This window comes from Vanessa cardui, chromosome 17 (genome assembly GCF_905220365.1).
Source record: "Vanessa cardui chromosome 17, ilVanCard2.1, whole genome shotgun sequence".
NCBI lineage: Eukaryota > Metazoa > Arthropoda > Insecta > Lepidoptera > Nymphalidae > Vanessa > Vanessa cardui.
Genome location: NC_061139.1, coordinates 1703367 through 1729905, shown reverse-complemented (window position 1 = coordinate 1729905; position 26539 = coordinate 1703367). Strand labels below are relative to the sequence as shown.

General features: G+C 34.2%; 1 protein-coding gene across 1 annotated transcript in view; it reads left to right on the top strand.

The window, feature by feature from the left end:
* Nucleotides 1-1545: 1545 nt before the first annotated feature.
* LOC124536824 (potassium voltage-gated channel protein Shaw-like) overlaps nucleotides 1546-26539 on the top strand; it is a 321785-nt gene continuing 296791 nt past the window's right edge. Inside the window, exon 1 of the mRNA XM_047113446.1 lies at nucleotides 1546-1769. Within this exon, the coding sequence (XP_046969402.1) occupies nucleotides 1726-1769 (44 nt within the window). The 5' untranslated portion in view covers nucleotides 1546-1725. The remainder of the gene's footprint in view (nucleotides 1770-26539) is intronic.

The following is a 26539-nucleotide window of genomic DNA, read 5'->3' as shown; positions in this document are numbered from 1 at the left end:
GATTGACGGACAGACAGCGTGGGGTTAGTTATATAGTTCTATACTTTGGGTACGGAATGGAAAATGAAATTTACGATAAAGGTCGTCAATTTGAGAAGGTTCAGTTAAATGAAATTTATTATTCAAAACGTACATGGCAACCTAAAGTATCCAAGTTCACACCCGTGCAAATACTATAGTTATTTTTAAATTTCATACTTATTTTTTTGCGCGAAACCTGCAAGTGTCTAATTTCATAGAAATTGTACCACAAGTGTAATCCACCAACCCGCATTGGAACAATATGGTGGAACATGCTCTAAACCTCCTCACAGGGAGATGAGGCCTCAGCCGAGCAGTGGGAAATTGAGAGTCGAAAGTCGAGACAACAGAACTCTATCTATTATTTGAAAATCTCTATGATATTATTTAACAAAAATACAGGATTCTGTTAAAATTATCAATCGTTATTTCGATAATCAAAGATTATAAAAAATGGGGATTTGTCTTTTTCAACATATTTTTTGAAAATCGAATCCACAACGGATGCCCACGTTTATAGGTGAAGCAATTCTGACTATTAACAGCTTGATATTCAGCTGAATGTTTGTAGAGATTACTTCTACAAACTACATAATATAATGGTGTATATAGGTATTCTAGTAGATATCAGATCAAGAGGAAGGATAACCGAAAAAGAAGGTTGGAGAAGAATAGCTCGTGTGTATTAATGGAAGAACAGGGTTTCCACCCTAATTACCTCGCTGGACATAGGCCAACAGACTGCATGTTAAATAATTGTATATACTTGCCTAGTATATTCAATTCATTAAACTAGATTTAACATGACATAGTTATAAGTTGAATCTAGTACATAGTACTGTATTTCGTAAGCGAAAAGGCTTTAATATAATTCAATTTTCTCTTCCTAAATGGCTTAGTGGTAAGATTGTATGCATCTTAATCGATGAATGCGAGTTCAAACCCGGGCAAGTACCATTGAATTTTTATGTGCTTAATTTGTATTTCGAGTTTATTTCGTGCTCAGCGGTAAAGAAAAACTTGCATATCTATAATTTTGACGAAATTCTGAATCATGTGTCCATCATTTCGCATTTTAGCAGTGTAGTGGAATAAGCTCAAAGCCTTCTCCTCAAAGTGTTTTGGTCCGGTGTTTGAATTTAATGTCTGTTTCTATGTAAAATCTTTAGAACAATATAAAAAAACCTTTGTGCTATTAAAGAGAAGTTTAAATTTTTTTTCATATAATATTCCTTACTATAATGATAAATTTTAAATTAACTTTACATACTTACTTCTTCGTTTTAGGTTTGCAGTAAAAAAGATCGTCTAGTCCATTTCATTTATTTTCTACTTTTTTAAAAGCTCATACAAGAGCTTATAAGTTAAAAGCCTACAATTTATTTATAACATTGAAAGCTTTCTCAAAGATTTCAGACAAACTTGCAACAGCTAAGAAAAATATCAGACGAGTATTGTACCTGAAAGACATAAGACTGCACTGCGTTCGGTCCACAGGTGGGGGTGGGCGGGTGTCGTTTCATCCAGCATCAGTGTGCTAGCGGACGTCGCCGCGCGCGGTCGCGTTTCACGTTAGTGATGATTTCGGGTAAACGCGTAAACATTTCATTGAGTGACGTGTTTTGTGATTATTGTGTTTTAAAACTGTGTTAGTATTGTGTTGTGATTTTTCAAATGTCAATGTACGGTTGATCGTGAGCAGGGATGGATGGCGAGAACCGTATTATTTTGAACGTTGGCGGTATTAGGTATGGTTTCTTGTTATTGTATTGATAGTATTTTTACGTATATTCAAACAAACGAATTAAGAATATTTAATATTTGAAAAAAGAATTATTTCGATAAATCAATTTAAAAAATAATAAAACCGTTCAGAACAAATGATTTCAAAGAGTATGATTTCTCAAATGACATCAGTAACTTGTTGCTTTTATGATGTATATTATATAGAAAATATTATTTATATAATTCATATTTTCCTGTGAATTAAAAATCGGTTCTTATGTTATATGTTTACAGTTAATAACGACTCAACAATACTAGCTTTCATTTATTTATATATACGATAAATAGGGATATTAAAAATTAAATATTTGAAATTTTGACTTAAACTTAATTCAATCAAGATATGAATTGCCTATTAAAAAAAGATACCGGACAGATAAACATTACTTACCTATTATTTAAATTACAAAATACTTGATTTTTTATGTAATAGGGGCACGGGCAAATAGGCCACCTGGTGGTGAGTGGTGACTACCACCCATAGATTTTGGAGCTGTAAGAAATAATAACCATTCCTTATATCACAAGATATTTTGACCCTTATGGCAAATACAATCTCATTCACCCTTCCAATCGAAACACAAAAATACTAACTATTGCTGTTTGGCCATAGAATATTTAATACTTGCACTAAGCCCTACCACCAAGTAAATAGTAAAAGTTATACACTTTTATAAACGAGTTTAATGTCGAGCTTAACACACATTCTGATAAATAATAATAGACTTATCTGACTATTATTAATAAAGCGCTGTAGTTTATATACCTAAAGGCAATTCAAGTAGTTTGTTGAGTCTATTTATATTGATGTTATGACTTTTTTATATTGATATTGATAAAACGTAGCACAGTGGTTAGACCCAGTATTTTTCTAGCAGGTTCGAATTCGGAAAAACATTTCATCTTCTTCGTTTTTTAAAAAGATAAAATAATATAAACTAACTGTATCCTTCTTTTCCCTGCTCGTGTTTCATATGTTGTGTTGACGCAGCATATCATATCACTCCTTCTATTTTCCTTTATTATTATCATTTGATTAAATTAATCTCTCTCATAATCTTCTCAAACTCCATTGAAATCTTCTTGAGTCATCGCTTTTCTTCTTTAACTCTGCGCCTCATGTCTATACTAAATCAAATTTCTAATTTGTGTGTCTGTATTTCAATCTTAATTATGAATATTGATTTGTTATTCGTCTACTCAATAAAACAAATTATTATGCCAAAATTTAATATGAAAGTTTTCTTAAATCTTATAATGTTCCATACAACTTTACTTTTCTTTTTGTATACGAATTTCCTTCGATAAATAAACAACAAAAACGAATTAGCGATATTAGTCCAGCGTCCATGCGTGATACCGTGACCATGAGATCTCGGGATTAATTTATATATATATATATATATGTATGTATATAGATTCAATACACTGATAATATTATCGCCGTAAGTGTGTTCTAATTTCTGAACCGGTGGCAGAAATTTGACAGTAAATAAACAAGTGTTATGCTTTTTGCTCTACACATGTACAAGAATGTAGACTTTTTTATCCCGGATATATTTACAACAAAAAAATCGCAGTCAAGATCTTATGGTGTATATATAAGGCGTAATGTCATAAGTTTATCAAGATCATATTTGTATTGTAATGTCATTTGAAATTTCAAATTTGGAATTCGAAAAGAATGTAGAGACAGATTCAAATTTTGTTTCGCTAATTAAAATCCAAGCCTCGCTAGCGCTTTATCAAGCAATTCAATTTTTAATAAGAAAAATAGGTATTTATAATTTCAAGCGCTTTTCAAAATAAGAACGCCAATGTGAGTAAATTCGTATATGTGTTCGAACAGCACACATAAACATTGTAGCGTAGCTGTTGATTAATGGTTATCATACCCGATAGCCAATATCGTTGCGTAGATTGTAAGGGGAAGTTAAATCATACATAAGGGATACCTTGATTTTATTTGCACATTTCACTTGTAACAAAACAATGGGAATATTCATTAATGTTTGGATAAGATCTTATTTTATTTTCCTTAAGTACTTTGTTTACTTGCCCAGTAATCATACCAATTAAATATAATAGGTTGTTTTTAACCATAAACTTTTATTTTTTGATTAGCTATGCCCGCGAACTTGTACGCGTTTGAATTTAACAAACAAAAAATATTATTGTAGCCTATGCTATTCCTTATTATATCAGTTATCTGCCAGTGAAAGTCTTGTCAAAATCGGTCCAGCCGTTCTAGAGATTAGCTGAAACAAACAGACAGTTAGACAGATAGACGAAAATTGTAAAAAATGTTATTTTGGTATATGTACCGTGTATACATGCATATGCATTGGGTAATAAGAGATATTTTAATATTACAAACAGACACTCCAATTTGATTATGTATAGATAAATATACAGCAGATATACTAAAAATCGAGCAAGTGTGATTCGCTTTCACACACCAAGGGTTCCGTATAAGACAATCAAACAGACACTGATGTAACAATAATGTATATTGGTTTCGTATTTTTTCCTAAACTATGCTATAAGATAGCTTCTTCCCAAATGTTATGATTCTTGATCACCGGGAAGTACCCCATGGGTTTTGATTTCCTTTCTGAATGTATGGGGCAGGCGATATAAACGACCATATCTTTTGATTGCGTTGACTTAGAGGTTTCATTTTCAAGTGACCGAATATTTCCTATTTTTTCCACTTTCAACTCTACGTGTTCTTGATAAAACTTAGCATGACAGATAGACAGATCGAAAATGATAAAAGAGTAACAGCCTATAAATTTCCCACTGCTGGGCTGGAGCATATTCCACCACGTTGCTCGAATGCGGTTTGGTGGATTCACATGTAGGGGAATTTCTTTGAAATTAGACACATGCAGGTTTCACGATGTTTCCTTTCACCACTGAGTTCGAGATTAATTATAAACACAAATTTAGCACTTGAAAATTCAGTGCGGGTTTGAACCCGAATTCATTAGTTAAGATGAACACGCTCTAATCATTGGGCTATCTCGGCTCCTGTCTGTTAATGTCTTAAACGATTTCGATCTGCATTAATCATACCTCTAGAATAACACACACACAAACATACATACACACGTTTGAACATGAAAATAGATTACATTGATTCAAACGTATACAAATTTTTAATCAATAAATAAAAAATTATACAAAATGAAAAACCGACTTCAAACAAAACACTATTTTAAAACAAATAAATATACACTAAAAAGTAATAAAAATAATTGCGTATTCAACATATTTTTTAGTCCTCCTACGTTAAATGAAATGAAAAATATTAGACTACTAAAAAGTCGATTTACGATTATATAACGTATTTATAGTTATTGTTATGTTTGGAGCCGGTGTCAGCCAAAAAACCCTAAAGTATATCTATCAAAATTATCAAAATCGAAGAGTAACAAACATAAAAAAGGGTCTTTCTTTTTGAAGTCGGTTGAAAAGGTTCGTCCGCTTCGAACTACGGCTGTGAACTATGCATTACAAAAAAAAAAACCACCCAATCCGTTAAGTCGTTTCAAGATAGAATTGCAGAATTATGCTAATAGCCAGACCATAAAAACTGTTAATTTTAGAAATAAAAAGTGGAACATGTGTGTTATCCCAAGGTCTCTCTTAGGACTCTATTATATGATATTTTATTAAAATTCCCCCCAGTTAAGTGGGAAGAAGGAATTACAGAATTATGCTAAATCGCTATCCTAAAGGAACCGTGTATTTTTAACGAGATAAAAGATATCGCGTGTGTTTTTAAATATCATGCGAAAGTTTATGGAAAATTGTTCAACTATTTTAGGATGAGGCAGTGTATACAGTCCTGTTGTAGCGTGGAATGGCCAAACAAAACTCACTAATATACATACTGTAGGACAGCAGACTTTATAATAGTAGTAAGGATTATACTACACTAGCTATTACAAATTAACTTGAAATATTATATATTGATTTGTAATATTTTACATTTATTCACATTAAGATCTCTTTGTTTAAAACATTCGTTACCAATTAAAAAGTATTTCATGTCCTTTCTCAGGCTAGACTATTTGTATACCAAATTTACTTGGTGGTAGGGATTTATGCACGCCCGTCTGGGTGGGTACTAATCACTCATCAGTTATTTTACCTCCAAACAACAGTACTCAGTGTTATTGTTTTCCGGTTTGAAGGGTGAGTGAGCCAGTGTAACTACAGGCACAAGGGACATAGCATCTTAGCTCCCAAGATTGGTGGCACATTGACGATGTATGGAATAGTTAATATTTCTTACAGCGTCATTGTCTATGGGTGATGGTGACCACTTACCATCAGGTGGCCCATATGCTCGTCCGCGAACCTATACTATAAAAACAGTCACTTATATCTTTCCAGTAGTTTAGGCGTGAAAGCAAGACAGAGTTTCTTTCGCATTTATAATATTAATAAAGATGACATTCTCAACAGCGCAAAAATATGGAAAATCACTTAACACGAGTTTCTCAACTATTATTTTTCTATAGAAAAAATATCAATAGTAAAATCTAAATATAATCCACGATAAATCTCGACAGATGTTGTGCCGTGTACATACAAATAGTCGTGGCGATCTGTTGAATAGAAGGTTTAGAAGTTGATTTATTGTTATGCCATCTCGGTCAGCAAACAATAAAGAAGGTTGTATAATAAACTTCTCCAGGAAAACGTTGACAAATACATATATATGCCATCTTCTTTGGCTTTTACTTGGTGGCAGGGCCTTGTGCAAGCCCGTCTGGGTAGGTACCACCCACTCATCAGTAATTCTACCGTCAAATAACAGTACTCAGTGTTATTGTGTTCCGGTTTGTTCCGGTTGTTCTGTGTAACTACAGGCACAAGGGACATAACATCTTAGTTGCCAAGGTTGGTGGCACATTGATGATGTAAGGAATAGTTTATTTTATGTTTTTAGTATTACTTACAGCGTCATTATCTATGGGTGATGATGACCACTTACCACCAGGTGGCCTATATGCTCGCCCACCAAAATATATACCATAAAAATTAAAAAAAAAAAAAAAACGTTTAGATGACTTGATGTCTACGATTCATTCAAGCGAATGTAGCATTAATAAATACTCGAGTTTGGATAAAAACATAAATATAGTGTTCGTTCGAACAGTACATTTATTTTTTTTATTTTTTAATATAAATCGGACGAACATATGGCCCCCAATACCAATATGCGCTGGAAGAGATATTAACCGTCCCAAACATCGCTAATACGCCACCAACCTTGGGACTCGACACTAGATCACTCTCCCTTCCAACTGGAACACAACTGTACAGAATACTGTTGTTTTGCGGTAGAATAACTGATGAGTGGATGGTACCTACCCAGATGGGTTTGTACGAAGCCTTTTTATCAGATAAGGTCAGAACAGATGCAGGTCATGACACTGCTACAGATAATATGAACCGATTTTTTGACGAAATTTGTTATGAAGCAAAGTTGAATTCCAAGGAAGGACATAGGGTATTTTACCTGGCACATGACAATCAATCCCTAAAATCGAAGCGAAGTCGCGGCCAACAACTTAGATGTAGCATCGGCAAAATTCGTAAAATCGATCACATCCGAATTAAGTACGCCATCGCAAATTGACAATATTTAATTCTTAAGTGAATATGATCTTTACACAAACGTCATAACTTGTAATATATTCATATGACCTTATATATTTGTCAATTTGACACGTAGATTTGCTTTCTCGGATTGAACTAACGCAAGAATCTATAGCGAAGAATAGCGTCGAATGGCGCGATAGGAAGCTATTTCTATTGGTTGTGTAAATCGGCAGTAATCGATTTTACGAATTTTGCCGATGCTACATCTAAGTTGTGTAGTACTATAATTCCAGTAAGAAACTAGACAAAGTTTCGGCCGTAACTTTGTCAGATTTCTGTGAGCCTGTTATTGCGTCACGTTCTGACTTGAATGATATCTATGTTGACCACACGTAGCCTACATTAGGGAGGCAAAGTTACTTCCCGAAGGCTTTTAGTGTACGACTAGTACATAACTCGGATTTTGTTTTTATTTTTAAACTTTTATCATATCATCTATATTAATATTATAATGTGAAAGTAACACTGTCCGTCTGTTGCTCTTTCACGACTAAACCGGAGAACCGAATTTGATGAAATTTGTTACGAAGCCAACTCGAACCCCGAAAGCACATAGGCTACTTTTTTTGCCTGACACATGACAACCAACACCATAAAACGCATGCGAAGTCGCGGCGACTACTGTTACCTTTATTTAATTATGTTTATTTATATTCTTACATATGCATGTGGGTTATATGGGAAAAATTGCATATAAGCTTTAAGCCGGTGCTACACAGTCGATTATACGAAATGATAATACAATCAAAATGAGATGGATTTTTTACACGAGTCTCCTTCAATTTAATGAGCCAATATGTTAATCGTTAAAATTGACTCAGAATTGTATTCGTGATTTTTGTACTTTATTAGATGTTACAATATTATACTTGTTCGTTTGAATTTAAATACAATCTCTGGATTTAAAAAAATAGAAAACATAATTCCTGCGTGATAAATATTTATCTCACATACTTTTATTTATTATTCAAAATTTATAAATTCAAATATTATAAATGAGCGTCCCTAGAAGTTTATAATTATGATGTATATTTTAGTTACTGCTCATTACGTAAACATATTCGTAGATATTCAGGAATCTCATTGGCGTTAGACCAATCTTTTGGAAGACTTGAAGATAGATTATGACATATGGAGTATAAGACTATGAAGTTTTAAATAGCCCATGAAATCATAAATCCTAACTGTTATTATGAATGCAAAAAAATTGTGTTTGTGTGTTTGTTTGATACTATTTTACAACGTAATGCCTACTCGGTGGTAGGACTTAGTGTAAGCACATTTGGGTAGATACCAGCCACTCGTATTCTATAAGCAACAATATTCAGTATTCTTATGTAGCGACTTGAAAGAAGCCAGTAATTAAGTTCAGCTCTTAAATTTGATTATCTAAGTGATGGTTATCTTTCACATCTCCAATTTCTATGGTCATTTGCCATTAAACTTAAAACTCAAACTTAAATTCCTTTTTTAAATGTGGAATTTATTAGGCATAACAGATAGGTACCTAGTGACAATAAAATTAAACATTACCATCGGAAAAGAAAATACTCTGACCCAAGAAAAACCGGCAAAGAAAAATTTGCGGGGCTTTTAGTTGTCCAATTTATTACATACATATATTGAATATGAATTTAGGTGGCTCATTCACTTGCTCATTCGCTTGTGTCATGTTCGCCTACCTACTAAATTATATTATCAACGGATTATCATGAAATTTTGCATACACGTTACAGAAAGACAGCTACAGAAAGGGACAAAGGGTCAATACTAAGCTTCCCCTTTACTCAAGCGCAGGCGGAAACTATTATATTATAAATAATTCAATGCAACAATTTAGTAGTATAAACTAGTTGCTCTGAGCACTTTTGTGGATTTCTAAGGTCACAATATAAATAAAAAGAGCCGAGATAGCCCAGTGGTTAGAATGCGTACATCTTATCCGATGATTGCGGGTTGAAACCTAGGCAAGCACCACTGAATATTCATGTGCTTAATTTGTGTTTATAATTCATTTCGAGCTCGGCGGTGAAGGAAAACATCGTGAGGAAAGCTGTGTGTTTAATTTCTTAAAAAATCTGCCATATATGTATTCCACTAACCCGCATTGGGACAGCGTGGTGGAATATGTTCCAAGCCTTTTCATCAAAAGGCGAGGAGGTCTTAGCCCAGCAGTGGGAAATTTACAGGCTATTGTTGCTGTTGTTTTGATATATGTAAAGCTTAGTAAGAAGAGTCCGAGTTATTTTCAAATAAAAATAATAATAATGACAGCGATAAAAGTATTGTTTATTAGGTAAATTACACTGATCGTTCTGTTCTTAACCTAGTTCAAAATATAGGTTAATTGGCTAGGGATTTAAAAATTTTTAGGCTATAGATAAAATATAACCTGCATGTTTAACATTCAAACAAATGATGTCACAGAGAATCGTGTCTAGCTAATGCTAAGGATAATGTTTCCTAGAACAGCGATGCTATATAGCTTCGCGTGACGCCATTGAAACTTTAAAAAAAAGATGGCGTCATTTCCTTAAGACAAGTGTTTTTGGCATTTAAACCTCAAACATTGGTGTTATCTGTATACTGTATAATGTAAAAAAATTACGTACGTAAATGACTTACTGCTGGGCTAAGGCTATACCCCTTTTGAGGTGAAGATTTGGAGCATATTTCACCACGCTGTACTAATGCGTGTTGACATATTTTTTATATATTTTGTTCCAAATACAAATTTCCGAATAATGCGTAATGTTAACCGGGATTTACTCGCCATTTTCGGTAAAGATTGATTTGTTCAACCAATGACCCATCTCGGCTTACACAGAAACAATAGGATATATAAGATGGCTGTATTTTGACGTCCAAATGTTGCTAATCAGAAGAAACCGGAGCTTTATAATGACGATCTCTTAATGCGAAAAGTAATTGAAATTCGAGTACCTCGTTACCTGATGTGCTATTCTGTAAAAAATCACTTCGTAACTCACTTGAGAAATGTTGGTAACCGAAATACGATATGCCATTTTGTAATTATTATATACATAATAAAATTGGCTTGTCTGTTTGTAATATTCTAATAAATATATGTATACCATATGCTCATTACTTATGCCTGAATTTTTTTTTGTTTTGCTGTCTGTTTTTTGTTCTGGCTAATTTCTGGAACGGCTGCATTGATTTTGATGGGACTTTCACTGACAGATAGCTGATATTATTATAAATGAGTCGAGATGGCCCAGTGGTTAGAACGCGTGCATCTTAAACGATGATTGCGGGTTCAAACCCAGGCAGACACCGCTGATTCATGTGCTTAATTTATCTTTATAATTCATCTCGTGCTCTGCGGTGAAGGAAAACATCGTGCGGAAACCTGCATGTGACAAATTTTATAGAAATTCTGCCACGTGTTGTTGTTGTTGTTGTAGCTGATATTATAAGGAGTAGCTTAGGCTACTTTTGTTTTGGAGCTATACGTAAAGTCACGCTGTAACCTCCATAAAGAATACAGGACCGCGCGTTACCCTCGCATATGTCACATAACTTATATGTCAGTATAAATATATATATGTATAACTGACGATTTAAAAGTGTTTGTAAAAGGCTACTTGAATAAAGTTTATTTTGATTTGATTTTGATTTTGAGTAACAAACCTTGCTGCGGAAAACCGAAACCCTTGATTTATATAAATCGATTTTATAAACGTCAAAGTCTTCCTGCAATATTGAAGATCTGACGGTAATGGCGCGTCTTAGGCCCTTCAACTAAAGCGTCACACAAATACGTATAGACCTGAGAAGAATCGGAGAATGAACACAGGAGAATGTTTTTAGTAAGAGTATGTTTTCGAATGAAGTTAATGAGATTTTAATTTTATTTGTAATGGTCCGACGGCGATCGTTTTATTCCCAAGTTAAGTCAATAACGTCATTCGTGGAAAGTTTGTTGATATAACAAATATCAACAAACTTTCCTTAGCGATTGTTATTATTTCATTATAATATAAATCGAAATAATTACATGTCCTGTGTTAAAGTCAATACAATCTTCTTCTATTATTTTATATATATTTTTTTATGGTATAGGTTGGCGGACGAGCATATAGGCCACCTGATGGTAAGTCCGTAGACAATGACGCTGTAAGAAATATTAACAATTTCTTACATCGTCAATGTGCCCCCAACCTTGGGAACTAAGATGTTATGTCCCTTGTACCTATAGTTACACTGGCTTACTCACCCTTCAAACTGGAACACAACAATACAGCGGTAGAACATCTGATGAGTGGGCGATACCTACCCAGGCGGGCTTGCACAAAGCCCTACCACCAAGTAAATATGTGTGTCATTATGAAGATGACGAAAACAAAACTTGTCATGAGTATGTGGATTGACCATATTAGAGGAACGTGGTGGAATATATTCCAAGCTGTAACGGACTATACTATATACATGAGAATGAATATGGTTGATTTAATACATTTTTTTTTAAAGTATGTTGTGCACATGCATAATGATCGCGCACGAATACTGTACTGCATATACTCTGGTGGATTCTTGATGATTCGACGCTTGGTTTGAGGCTGTGCGGCTTGATCGCTGCATTAGTGTCCCTCGTGGCGATGTCGTCTTGAATTTGCTTCGGTGATACAGTTGCTGGGTTTGAGGTTACTGTATAACGTCTTCGGCGATACGGTGGTCCCCCCCCTTCTGTTGCCGAAGAGGCTGCCTATGTAAGATGGTTTCGGGGTTTGAGGTTACACGACCGAATGCTGCGGGGCGTTGCGGAGGCTGTAATAAGCTGAAGTGATACGTTCATGCAGTGACGGGCTCAAATAATGGATTTCATCCAGGCTGCAATAACTATATACACATGGCGCACTAATCGTTTTATACGAGAAGTGTCGTTTGTAGCAAAATGTTCGTCCTTTTAGGGACGCCTCCTTAGTTTAGTGTTAAGAATATCATAAGAGACATTGAAGTAGGTAAGTTCAGTTATAAGTCTGCGTATCACATTGAAGTTGGTTATCACATGCAATTGATTATCTGAGCTCTTTGGTGGTTTGGGTAATCTAGTTTCAGGTGTGTGCCTGTTGTAGGTTGAAGTTAAGTTTTATATCCACTGTAGGTTTTAGTAAAACGAAATACGTGAAGCGTATAATAGGTTTATAAGCTAATTAAAGAATCGTACGGTTTAGATATAAGTCTTAGTTTTAAGTCTTAGTTATAAGAGAGTACGGCGATAACGATCACACAACTATACGCTTATTAAATATATTCATACATTATAATCTACTACGGTAGAAAATATAACAAATTGTGTTATATTCACTCGTATGATTCCTACGCGGTAATCTATGAGTTTCATCTAATTTTATTCCACTATGTTTGGAATTATTACGTATTATAATACGATATAACAACACTCTGTGTTAGTGGATATTTCAACGAAAATCGTATTCCTTACATTAGGCCGCCTGACAGTGCGCTTGAACTGGTATGAGAGGCAGTGATTTGATGATGTGATAATCTAGGGTTGAACCCATGACTACAGATTTCCTCAGCGATGACTGATTTACTATTTATGAGACTTTGAACCTCACATTGATTATTATTTTTGTGGCATTGGCTACTCTATAAACACCTCAGTTACGACTGTGAAAACTACCGAACCACGGTTTAGTTTATTGGCTTATTGAATAAGTCTAATCATCAATTTAAATACTGCAATTATTATTGTACTATCCACTGGACTACGGTCTACGTTATTAATAAGACAATTGGTCTTTTATACACCTCAGCTACAGCTGTGATATCTGCTGGACTACGGTCTAGTTAATTAATAAGACATTAATATTTTATACACCCCAGTTACGACTGTGTAAACTACCGAACTACGGTCTCCTCAGCTACGGCTGTGATATCTTCTGGACTACGGTCTAGTTTATTAATGAGACAATAATATTTTATACACCGCAGTTACGACTGTGAAAACTACCGAACCACGGTTTAGTTTATTAGTAAGACTATGAGTCTTCTATACGCCTCAGCTACGGCTGTGATATTTGTTGGACCTTAGTTCCACTTTATACGTATATTATTTAACAAAGTGTGTGCGCACTATAAAATTGAACGTCCCATGTACGAGGAAGGTTCGCCGATCAATGGTTGGAATCTACTGATGGCGGGCGCGGGGCCAATTCAACCTCCCCCCACTTTAATATTTTTCAAAATTAGTTAAATATAAAATGGTGGGTTGGAGCGACATCCTTCAGCTACTCGTAAGAGGTGCTAAAGGAAATGGGACCGTAATCTTATACATCTGATTATTGATTATTTTAATTAACAAAACAAAGTATTATTATAACACGTATTTAAATGATTAACCTAGTTTTATTTGACTCCGCTATAGTCGATTGAGCATGTGATCTCTGACGCTCTAAAAGAACACGGTTATTACGCATACATAACGTATATTGGGTCCAAACCATCTAGACGAAATCACGAGCCAAAACGAAATTAAAGATTTAAAAATAAAAACTTAAAATTATATCTTAAGTAATTTAGACAGGGAATAGTCACAAAACCATATAATTAAGAGGAACTATGTAATCTGATAAGCAAATATTTAAAGCCTAGTCAAGGTTCGGAAGCTTCAATTAAACTTTTTAAAATTTACTATCTAAATTGCATTTAAACAGAAATTAAAACTTAATTGACCCGCTACTTATAGTGTACATCGGTTTTCATGGGTATGCCACTCCGAAGTCCCGGGTTCGATTCCCGGCCGAGTCGATGTCGTCATTAGTTTTCAATATTGTCTTGGGTGGTTGTGGTACCGTCGTTACTTCTGATTTTCCATAACACAAGTGCCCTAGCTACTTACATTGGGATCAGGGTATGTGATGTTGTCTCATATTTATTTATATAATATGTAATTTAATTATAAAATAAATACATGTGACAGACTTGGATGTCATGTAACTAATTCATTAAGCTTAAAACTATACCATATTAAATTTAAAGTAATCAGCAAATTTACTAGAAACTCACGGAATGTCTAGTTTCCTACGATTTCTTAGTTGGCAGAAACTGTGTACTGCGCAACATAACTGCCTTACTTTAATTTCGTTGTTGTATTTAATAAATTTATAAAAATAAAAACTCAATTTATTAAAATGCATTTATAAAATACGCATTACATGTCCTTAACCATTGACCTGGGAGCGAAGCATTTGCATCTCATTGCCGGCTTGTGAAGATTATCGAGATGGAAATATCATTAGCATTGGATTATGCTGTTGCTGAATATTCATATTATATATACAAATAGGGAAACCAACAGGTCTTCCGAGAGTATATAAACAGCCTGTAAATGACTTCCATAGAGGCAAATACTCCACTACCCTGAAACGGTAGCTACACATGTAGCATCTTATACATGCAATTTTTTAACGATGTTTTTTTTACACTCAAATACAGATTGAATTTTAAAGAAGATGGATGAGAGAATTAAGCTACGTTACGTACAACTTCTCCCGCCTCAATAGGCATCGCATAGACTAGGGGATTCTCACTATCCTGGGAATTCCCCCAAGGATTTGGTAGGCAGTAGCATGCGAAAGCGGTCCTCTGGTGCCTGTTTTATAGTGTACTAGGGATCGATTTGGGTATCGATGAGTCCCAAATACCCCCACACTCCATGCGGGGACTTGATTTTGACTTTGCATAGCGTGTTATTTCCAGCCAGATCAAAAAAGAATAAGCCTTGCCTCGTTTTGCCTTCGTTTTTACGCTATCTTCGGTTACATCGGATTATCTCGGATCTCGTGATACCTTCTTCTCTACCCAGCTCTAGCTTTTATTCAAAGCGGTTGTCATTTTTGGTCCAGTTTTTATTTTCTTTTTTTTGCGGTAATTCCAATCGAATCGCGTTTTTTTTCCATATCTTTATCTACTTTTATTAAAATGTATCCTTGTTTTCAGTGCTTCTTGGTGTACCATGAATATTTTATAAGAGAGTGTCTCGTGTTTTTAAGTGTCATTATGAAAATTGCGCCACTTTACCTCCCCTTTTTATCTGTGCCGCACTGCGTCGATCATTTAACTAAATTTTAAAATTAGCTTAAAAACATCGGCGATATGAGCTCGTTCAAGTTATTATATTTTAAGGTTTATACATTATCGAAAAATATTTTTTTTAGGGATAAACTTCGACAATATTACACATTAAATACATGATACAAATTTAATGGAAGGGTTTATATTTGCTTATATTAAAGTGGTCAAAATAATGTTCGAAGCGGAAGTGTATTTCATATTCCTTGGATTTTATCGACTAAAATAGTGAGTCAGGGTCAGATTCATATATACTACACACACTCATTTGATACTTTACCATTCTAGTTTGAAAGGACAGTCAGCCAGTATAACTGCATGCACAAGTGACATAAAATTTAATTTCGCGAGGATGGTTGTTAAAAATTCTTATATTTCTTTGGCCTGTGGCCACTTACTAAATGGACGTTTTTTCCAAACTGCTTCGCTATGTAACAACAGACACACGAGACAGGACATATTTTTACCGTGTCTGCCTAGTTTGACGACCTATTTTGCAAATTTAACAAAATATATATCCCTCCGAAATGTGCCCATATGCTCGTCCGCCAAGCTTATAAAACCTGGACAAAAATCTTGACTTATCATACAAAGATTTAGAGTGTATTCCACCACCAAAAATATTTGCAGATTCTCTCGACCCTCTTTAAGGATAAATAACTCACTAAGTGTGGAGGTTGTACGGTTTAAACCTCTTTAGTACACCACAAACTGAATACAAAGCATTTTCGAAGTTCTACTTGTTTTCAATGTACTTGAAAAGGTCACTTTGGGTTGATAAAGTTGAGCTTACATCACTAGTTGAAAGCAAGATAAGTTATACTGTTAAGGACTTGCTTTCAGAAAATTAACTATATCCGAAACTTGTTAGCTTCCGTTAGTTAGATTAATGTCATCAATATCGTTGTTAGATCAAACTCGCTTTTTCGAGAGACTTATAAATGCTTCAGTTAAAACAATTGAACTGTAATTTTAAAAATGTCCAAAAATCACTCGCTTCGCACAACCAATCTGAGGAACCAGATTTCGCTGGCGGTTTTTATGAACTGATAAGACTTGGGAACCTTCAAGAAAAGAGCGGACACTTTCCCTGTAAGACCCGGTGTTGCAGATGTCCAAGGACAGCTGTAGTCGCTTTCCATCAGGCGAGCCTCCTGCTCGTTTGCCCCATAAAAAAGTATAAAAATTCATCTTCATAGGCGGGATGGTTTCTTTGCCCACAGGATCTGAATAGCGATTCAATATGATCATGATTTTTACTGGAACTATTTTCAATCGCGAGTGTCGCATTTGGTCATTCGTTCAGATACTCGAAGGAATTCCGTGTAGTTTGGTAGAGCTTCAGTGCGCTTTCGATAGAATCGTGAAGGCATCTCGGTCTTGGCAGATCATTTACTCCAACGCCCAATTGCGCCCACCGAATGACGTCACAGAACTTTCCCACCGTTCCTTAAGTGCTTTGAGTGTTGTTAATTCTCATTACTCTCCGTGTAAATGTAATTATGAGTGCACAAAGTGTGATTATATACATTGACTATGTGTTCTTTTCACGATAATCCACTAACACGATGTACAACAATAGTTATTGTAGATCTGATGTCCCTTCGACGTGTTTGCAAATAGGGCCTTAATGTAAATAATTCGTATGTAGTTATCAAAGACCAGCTGTTAGGGCTATCAAAATCACAGAGCTCGATACTTCTTTGGGATTGTTTCTAACTAACAATACTTACTGTGACGTCACAACTTATTTACATAACATTATTACATACATAATAATATAATATCGAGAATCGATGACCCAGTAGTTGGAGTGCGTACATCTTAAGTGATGATTGCGGGTTCAATTCCATTCAAGCACCATTGAATTTTCATGTGCTTAATTTGCATTTATTAGTCATCTCGAGCTCGGTAGTGAAGGAAAACATCGTGAGGAAACCCGCATGTGTCTAGATTCAACTAAATTCTGCTATATGTGGATCCATCTACCGGCACAATAGTAGCGTAGTGGAATATGCTTTAAAATAAATTTACAGGCTGTAAGTACTATACAATATAATATTATATTAGAAACTATGATAAACATCAAGTCCGAGAAGTAACAAAACTTATAACACCAAGTTTCCGTCTCCGCAAAGTCGATTCAATTCGTCCAACATTGGATAAAGCGTTCGTTTCTGTCATAATATCCTGCAAGTTTTAAATGTAATAAATTTAATTTATCTGATAAATCAACATTATTTAATAAAGCGTTAATTAATAAAATATATAATGAAGAAGCGTGGAGATAACATTTGTTGATTTTCGTACTGAATATATAATGATTTATTTGCATTTCATTAAAAATTACATTAAATGTAATTCAACTGTTGGAAACCTTAACTTTATACATAACTTATGGTTTATACTTTAATGTGGATTGGTAATAAATACGCATTTGAAATATTAAATCAACATAAGCTACCTATGCCCGCTTCACACAAGTACAAATTAAGATTCCTTATGTATGTTTATATATTAAAAGCTGAGATGGCCCAGTGCTTAGAACGCGTACATCTTAACTGATATATGTACGTAATTTGTGTTTATAATTCATCTCGTGCGGTGAAGGAAAACATAGCGACGAAACGTGCACATGTCTTATTTCAACGAAATTCTGCCACATGTACATTCCACCAACCCGCATTGTAACAGCGTGGTGGAATATGTTCCAAGCCCCCTTATTAATGGGAGAGGAGACCTTAGCCCAGCAGATGGTAATGTATATATATATAATGTATAGGCTGTTACTTTACGTTTTTTTACTTTTACTACGACAAAACAATTTATGTTGTACGCGCGTAGTAATTTGTTTCTAGTTATAAGTGTCTTATTTATGTAATAAATAGTTTGCAATAATTTTAAATAAAACAGTTTTTAATACTGAAGCAATTAGAAAATTGAAAAGTTTTTGGAGTTTATTGATTATAAACATTTATTTATTAATTTTTAATCAATAAACTCGTCTATAAAAGACAAAGTGAAGTCAGTAAAAGAAAAAGTAAAATCCGTTTAAATTGGTATGTCCATATGAAACGCAGTGGGTAATTTACAGGCTGTTGTTGTAAATCTCATAGAATAAAATACTTAGTTACTTATACTTATATAGTATAGTTACTTTTATTTACTTTTATAGATGAATAGACGTGTCAACCTTGTCTTGTTGTTGCAAATGCAACACACACACACATACACACACACACACACAGAGTAATGTGGAAATAATATTCCAAAAAAAAAACTATCTTTAATATCACCGTCAACAGCTATTCCATTTATATTAAACATAAATAATTGACACACATACTGTTGCGATATCAAATCCAAGGTAACAATTTTCTTTGATACTCATATTTATCTAAAGGTATTCACAATATAAAACAGCAAAATAAATATCACCTTTGAACTGAAATATCAAAGTCATCTTCCACCGTGGACTCACGGAAAGGAAGGCCGCTGGCGAGGCCCTATTCGTACTTGTCAAACAATATAACCTACACAAATAACGAAGGTAATCTCGAGTCAACAATTCAGACCAAACATCGGGCGTTCTAGTGCTTACATTGCAATATCTAGAGGAGACAATAGTTTTTGTAACGATGAAATTATTTACAGGTATATCATAAACCGTATCTTGAGATATCTTTAGAAATATTGCTTGAACCCATTATATTAAACCAGTAGTCGTCCGCGGTTTCGCTCGCTTTTTAGGGTGTTGGTCATCTGTCAGGTAAAAAAGTAGCCCATGTCCTTTTTTATGTTATAGGTTGGCGGACAAGCATATGGGCCACCTGATAGTAAGTGGTCACCATCACCCATAGATAATGACGCTATAAGAAATATTAACTATTCCTTACATCGTCAATTTGCGACCAACCTTGGGAACTAAGATCTATGTCCCTTGTGCCTGTAGTTGTGTAACTACAGGCACAAGGGCTCACTCACCCTTCAAACTGGAACACAACAATACTGAGTACTGTTATTTGGCGGTAGAATGATAAGTGGGTGGTACCTACCCAGACGGGCTTGCACAAAGCCCTACCACCTTTCTGGAAGTTCAAGCTTGGTATAGTCAAATTTCATTAAATACGGTTCAGTAGTTTGGTCGTGAAAGAGCGACAGACAGGTAGGGTTACTTTCACATTTATAATATTAATATATATTCTATTACCAAGCAGTATTACCAAGTTTATATTTGTTACAATCAAAATGTTTTAGTGAGCACTCAACATCTTGTGGCTTATTAATACAATCAAAGCGGCAAAGATAATAGGGGAGAAGTGGTATGAAAGAGCCACTTGCATTATTTCGTTAGTAAATCAATGGATTTGGCGAGGGATTCAATTAATAAATTGTTATACTTATTTCCCTTCACCTGCAAAGACTTTCTTGTCCCCCCGAAAGATTTTTATACGAAAAATTGAGTGTTCGTACATCATTTGAGTTTGATGCACGTTTTATAGTAAGACACCACGATTATTTTTAACATTGCCTATTAAAAAAAGTTAGAGCACGTGAAAATATTTTTAATAAATAATACATGTTACTGTGCAATTAGTGATAATATAGTATGGAATTAACTTAATTGTAATTTATTAACATATTCTGAAATTGGAAGAGTGGAAAGAGTAGCTACTGAATTTCTTGCGATATCTTCCCGGTAGAGTCTACTTTACATTTTATAATACCGCTACGCACTTGCATACTCCTCTCAAATATCCATAAGTGGCTGTAGTTAATTTCCATCATATAAAGCTGCTAATTAAACCACCAAATTAAATATACATAAAGAAAAAAACAAAAATATATATCATTCTTATATGAGCCTACTTAGATAAACAAAATTTTGATATTGATTCGCATAACAATAATAGGTAAAAGATTCAAAGCTAAGCAGCATTACTGTATTTTTCATAAAACCTTATGCTTATAGGAAAATATTCAAGGAGGTAAAACGAATTACCTAGCTGTGGTGGCCCAGGGAGTAAATTAACTTTAGCTGAAAATTTCCGGCTCAAACCAGTACAACCAGTAATAGCTAATTTTGTTTATAATTCACGTTCGATGTTGGAGGAAAACCTCGTGTACAATCTTGTAAGTTAAACAAGGGATTAATGTCTAATTACACTTGATAACTAAATTAACTGGAATACAGAAATATCATTCCAAATTCAAACAATAGACGTACATAAAACCCAACCATTAATAGTGAATTCTAATGCAATAAGGAATTACTACCTGTATGTAATTGATATGCCATTTTGATACATATTTTCAATTAATATTGGGATTATTATAGTAATTGTCGCTTATGCTTTTTTGAAATTTCAAGGTGTAAATCTCATAAGGCGAGGCGAGATGGCCCAGTGGTTAGAACGCGTACATCTTAACCGATGATTGCGGTATCAAACCCGCCTGCTACTGAATTTTCATGTTCTTAATTTGTGTTTATAATTCATCTCGTTCATCGAAAACATCGCGAGGAAAACTGTATGTATCAAATTTCATAGAAATTCTTCAACATGTGTATTCCACCGACCCGCATTGGAACAGCGTGGTGGAATATGTTTCAAACCTCCTCCTAAAAAGGGAGAGGATGCCTTAGCCCAGCCGTGGGAAATTTACAGGCTGTTGTTATAAATCTCATGAATGAATATTTGAAAATTAAAATTATATAAATTGACAAGTCTGCGAAAGAGATATATTACGTAAATAAGTATGTACATAGCTTTAATAATAAGAATATAATTTAGTTTAAAATTTTGATTGCCAAGGATTTACGGCTTGGGGTTCATGAAAAGTCGTTACGTCTGAAAGTCGCCGAGCGATGTTGATTTATTTTACAAAACTCTTAGAAGACACTCATTCGAAATACATTTTCTATGTAAATACTTTGTATTTTCGGTTAACTTTAATATGATGACGAATTAAAAACAATTTATCAGCATAAGCTACGCCATCTTTAGGATATTCTGTGGTAATGTTTTTTTTTTATTGAATAATATTTAAAGATTCCAATTTTTATTCCTATTCAGCCTCATTTTAAAAACATCAATCAAAATAAATATTCTATCAAGAAGTTTAAAAAAAGAGTCATTAGTTACTCTTTTACTTAAATAAAAACAGTCTTTAGTCAAAAATAATTAGTCTTCTGATAAATGAAAATCAATAAAAACTCCTTAAAGACTTTTTATCTTGACTAACAATAAAAATGCGGAAGGAACTCTATCTAAGGAAATCAATGAAAATACATTTGAGTCATTGATCTACATTAATATTATAAAAGCGGAAGTATTTCTGTTTATCTGATATGATAAAATTACTGGATCGATTTTGATCAAATTAAGTATGAAAGTGAGCTGAGATGGTCCAGTGGTTAGAACGCATGCATCTTAACCGATGATTGCGGGTTCAAACCCAAGCAAGTACCACTATATACAATATATATGTGCTTAATTTGTATTTATAATTCATCTCGTGCTCGCCGGTTAAGGAAAGCATCGTGAGGAAACCTGCATCTGTCTAATTTCATCGAAATTCTGCCACATGTGCATTCCACCAACCCTCATTGGAACAGCGTGGTGGAATATGTTCCAAACTCTCTAATGGAAGAGGAGGCCTTATCCCGGCAGTGGGAAATTTACAGGCTGTTACTTTACTTTTACTTTAAGTGTGAAAGTTATGGACTTCTTTTTTATACCAGCATCTGACGATCAATCGCAAAAACGTGAGTGAAGCCATAATCATCTCGAAATTCTTTACCTGATAAGTTTTATCTATTAAAATGATTTAAAGATTTGGGATTTTATTAATGTTTTATATGAAATTCCGATGAGTCTATGTAAGTCCATATTTGATACCACAAAGTTATAGAATGTTCTACCAATACACATCAATGCGACCACTGAGTTACCACCAGGAATTTTACAGTCACTACACAAAAAACTTTAATAAAAAAATGTAGTGTAAATTTTTAGTTTACATTTTATCTTAATAAATAAAAATATTTTATATAAGCTCAACGATTTTCTAAACAGTTCAGCCAATTTATAAAACCTTGATTAAGTGAAGGCCCCACCATACACACATTTACATACATATGTACATATATAGCGTATTTATGTAAAGGAAAATATCTTCTTCAAGTAAGTTGTTACAATAATAAAAAATCTATGAAATAAATAGAAATAGAAAAATCAAGAGTTTATTTCCAACAGGATATAATTTTCAACATTTATAAATCAAAGGCGACGCGGCTCGGCTTCACGAAGCGTTTAAAGTTTTATCCCGAGATATATTTTATAAATATCTTAAGAGATCTTAAAAACGTCTACAGAACAGTTTCACGCTGAAACAGGATATATCTCTAATAAATAAATCAATGTTTCACTTTTGTGTGTTAAGAGTTGCTAAAAGTTATTTGTAATTTGCACTCGATTGAACAAACAGACAGTGTTCATCTATAAATATATAAAAAAATCCTTTCTCCAACTTAAAAGCAGGAGTATTGGTGGTAGGGCTTTGTGCAAGCCCATCTGGATATCTACCACCCACTCATCAGATATTCTATCGCCAAATAAAAGTACTTAGTATTGTTGTATTCCGGTTTGAAGGGTGAGTGAGCCAGTGTAACTACAGGCACAAGATCTTAGTTCCCAAGGTTGGTGGCACATTGAAGATGTAAGGAATAATTAATATTTATTACAGCTTCATTGTCTATGGGTGATTGATGGTGACCACTTACCATCAGGTGGCCCATATGCTCTTCCGCCAACCTATAACAAAAAAAAGATAGAGCCGACTCTACTAATTCGCTACTATTGTTCAAGTGTCAAAAATTCTTCAGACATATGGTGGATTTTATGATGTTGACTTAAAGACGAATTAGCTAAACATAAGTTAAACATTGGCATTACTCCGAGTTACTACTACTACTACTACATGTTAACCTACGACCTTGAAATAGAATGCGTCTACTCCGACAAAAGAATTTAAGTTATATGCGCGTAGTAATTTGTTTCTAGTTATAAGTGTCTTATTTATGAAATAAATAGTTCGAAATAATTATAAATAAAACAGTTTTTAATACTGAAACATTTAGATAATTGAAAAGTTTCGAGTTTATTGATTTTATTAATTTGTAATCGATAAACTCCTCTATAAAAGACAAATTGATGTCAGTAACAGAAAAAGTAAAATCCGTTTAAATGGGTATGTCCATATGAAGCGCAGAGACGTTACTAAACGCATGAGGTTAGATAGAGGGAGGGGAAGAGGACGACCTTAGAAGACATGGGTGAAGTTTGAGGGGATATAATAGAGATAGATGTGAACGATCAGCTGACGAATAATACGGGAGAATAGAAGACACGGGCAGGAAAAGAAGAAGATTAATTTCATTTCATTTAAAGAGCTTTTGAAAAATAATAATTGGCCAGGTAGTAATTTCTTTAGTGATTTGTAGTATTATAAAATTATAATTGAATGTACTAAGTAATAAATACACATGGATGAGCAGGGTCACTCAACACAAGTACTAATCCTTAACAATTGCTAGGTTTGGTTCTTATAATTTTTATAAATTAAACAATTTTTATGTAACGCAATAAATAACATAATATTTATTGTAGTTTTATATGAAATTACAAATGTCCGGTGGGCGGTAAAGTCTATTGATATTGTAATATAAACATCATTATTATGTCAATATTCAAAATAAACTCATATATTTATAAAATTCCCCAAAGATCTTTGGAATCTTTTAGCATATAATTGGGTTTTGTTTGTTTACGAGGATAGGGTACGGGCCTCTTGAACGGGTCTAACCCGAAGCGATTCTATTCGTTTCTCGTCTACACAAAAGTCGAAAGAAAAGGAGCAGATCCTATCACATACAATAGTAAACATTGTATGTATTATTTGCAAGCAGTAGATGTTTTTTACTAACTGCTTATTAATGGCTAAAGAAGGTCTTAAGAAACAGGTACTAAAACCGTAAAATTTCCTTTACTAAAAATTAGTAACTTATTGTTAAATATCTTGAAGCAAAAGCCGCAGTACATTATTAGCATAGGGGTGGAGTAGAATTGTAAAAAAAAGTAAAGTAACAGCCTGTAAACTTCCCACTGCTGGGATAAGGCCTTCTCTTCCATTAAGGAGAGGGTTTGGAACATAATTATTCCAGCACGCTGTTCCAATCCGGTTCTGTTCCGTTTTTTTGTCCTGTTCCGGGTTGGTGGAATGCACATGTGGCAGAATTTCGATGAAATTAGACACATGCAGGTTTCCTCACGATGTTTTCCTTCACCGCCGAGCACCAGATGAATTATAAACACAAATTAAGCACATACATAAATAGTGGTGCTTGCCTGGGTTTGAATCCGCAATCATCGGTTAAGATGCACGCGTTCTAACCACTGGGCCATCTCAGCTTAGTAGAGTAGAACTGTACGATTTATTAAAACCCCAAATGTTATTACAACGGTAATATATCAAGGAAAGCCATTAAGGGGTAAGTAATGTAACGAAATGTTACAAATGATTTCTCGCTTTCTGTCAAAGGCAATGTGACATTCGACAGGAGATGACGAAGTATTTTGCTATCACATAACTCAATCAATGTTTTTTACTGAGTGGGTTATTATTTAGTTGGACTGAAAACTCTTAGATGAGCTTTGGACAGAGATCTAATGAAGGGCAATCTCCCGCTATGTCTGGAGAGATAACTCATAGGAGATCACTCACACTCATACTTTTATTTTTAGGTTGGCGGACGAGCATATGGGCCACCTGATGGTAAGTGATCACAATCACACATAGACAATGACACTGTAAGAAATATTAACTATTCTTTACATCGTAAATGTGCCATCAACCTTGGGAACTAAGATGTTATGTCCCTTGTGCCTGTAGTTACACTGGCTCACTCACCGTTCAAACCGGAACACAGCAATACTAAGTACTGTTATTTGGCGGAAGAATAACTACTATTCATCAACGTCTACATTAACCATTAATATTTGAATATCAGCTTGCAGATATGCTCTTTGATACTCTAACAAGGATTGATGCAAATTATCATCATAAAAAGCATTCGGCAAGTTGAATCATTGGAATATAACTGATTGCTAAATATTTGGAAAATAATCAGAAATATTTTGGTTCAAATAACACAACCAAATGGGTCTATGTTGTAGGCAACAACATTGCGGATGGTCTCGACGGAATTGGCGAGATTAACTGGATTCCTTCCAGATAGATTGAGAAATTTTATATCCCAAAAATATCGGGAAAAAGATGTAGGTATTCCTATGCCCAGCAGTGGAACACGTTAGTCAGGGCTATAACAAGAATGTTGAATAAGGGAACAGCTGTATTTAAATTCTTTACGGGAAAATTTTAAATGATACATATAGTTTTCTGCTCAATCAAACTGAAGTAGCATCATCGAAGTGAAAGATTGCCTTAACTTTCGTAAATTCAATTCAAATAATCACGTTTGACATTTGATTATTTTATTTTGTGGTGTTTGGATAGATAAATTTGAAAGTGGAACCGGTAACCAAAACGTTATGTAAAAACCGGCTAGTACTATATTGGCACATTATGCGGAGGAAATGATATTGTGAGCAAGGTCTTGAGCATAGACGCGGATGGCTATAGTAGAAGGGGACGACCAAAGAAACAATGGATAGATTTTTTGAAAGACTATGGCTGAAAATAATGTTATTTACGAGACGACCTCAGACAGAGAAGTATAGAAGAAGACATTCTGTATAATAAAACTGTCATAAGGGTAGTATGATCGATTATTTTATTTCTTAAGCAACATATGTTCATACAGATTAAATTGAACCCTTTAATATTAACGCTAAACGAACTCTTAATTTCTGTGCAA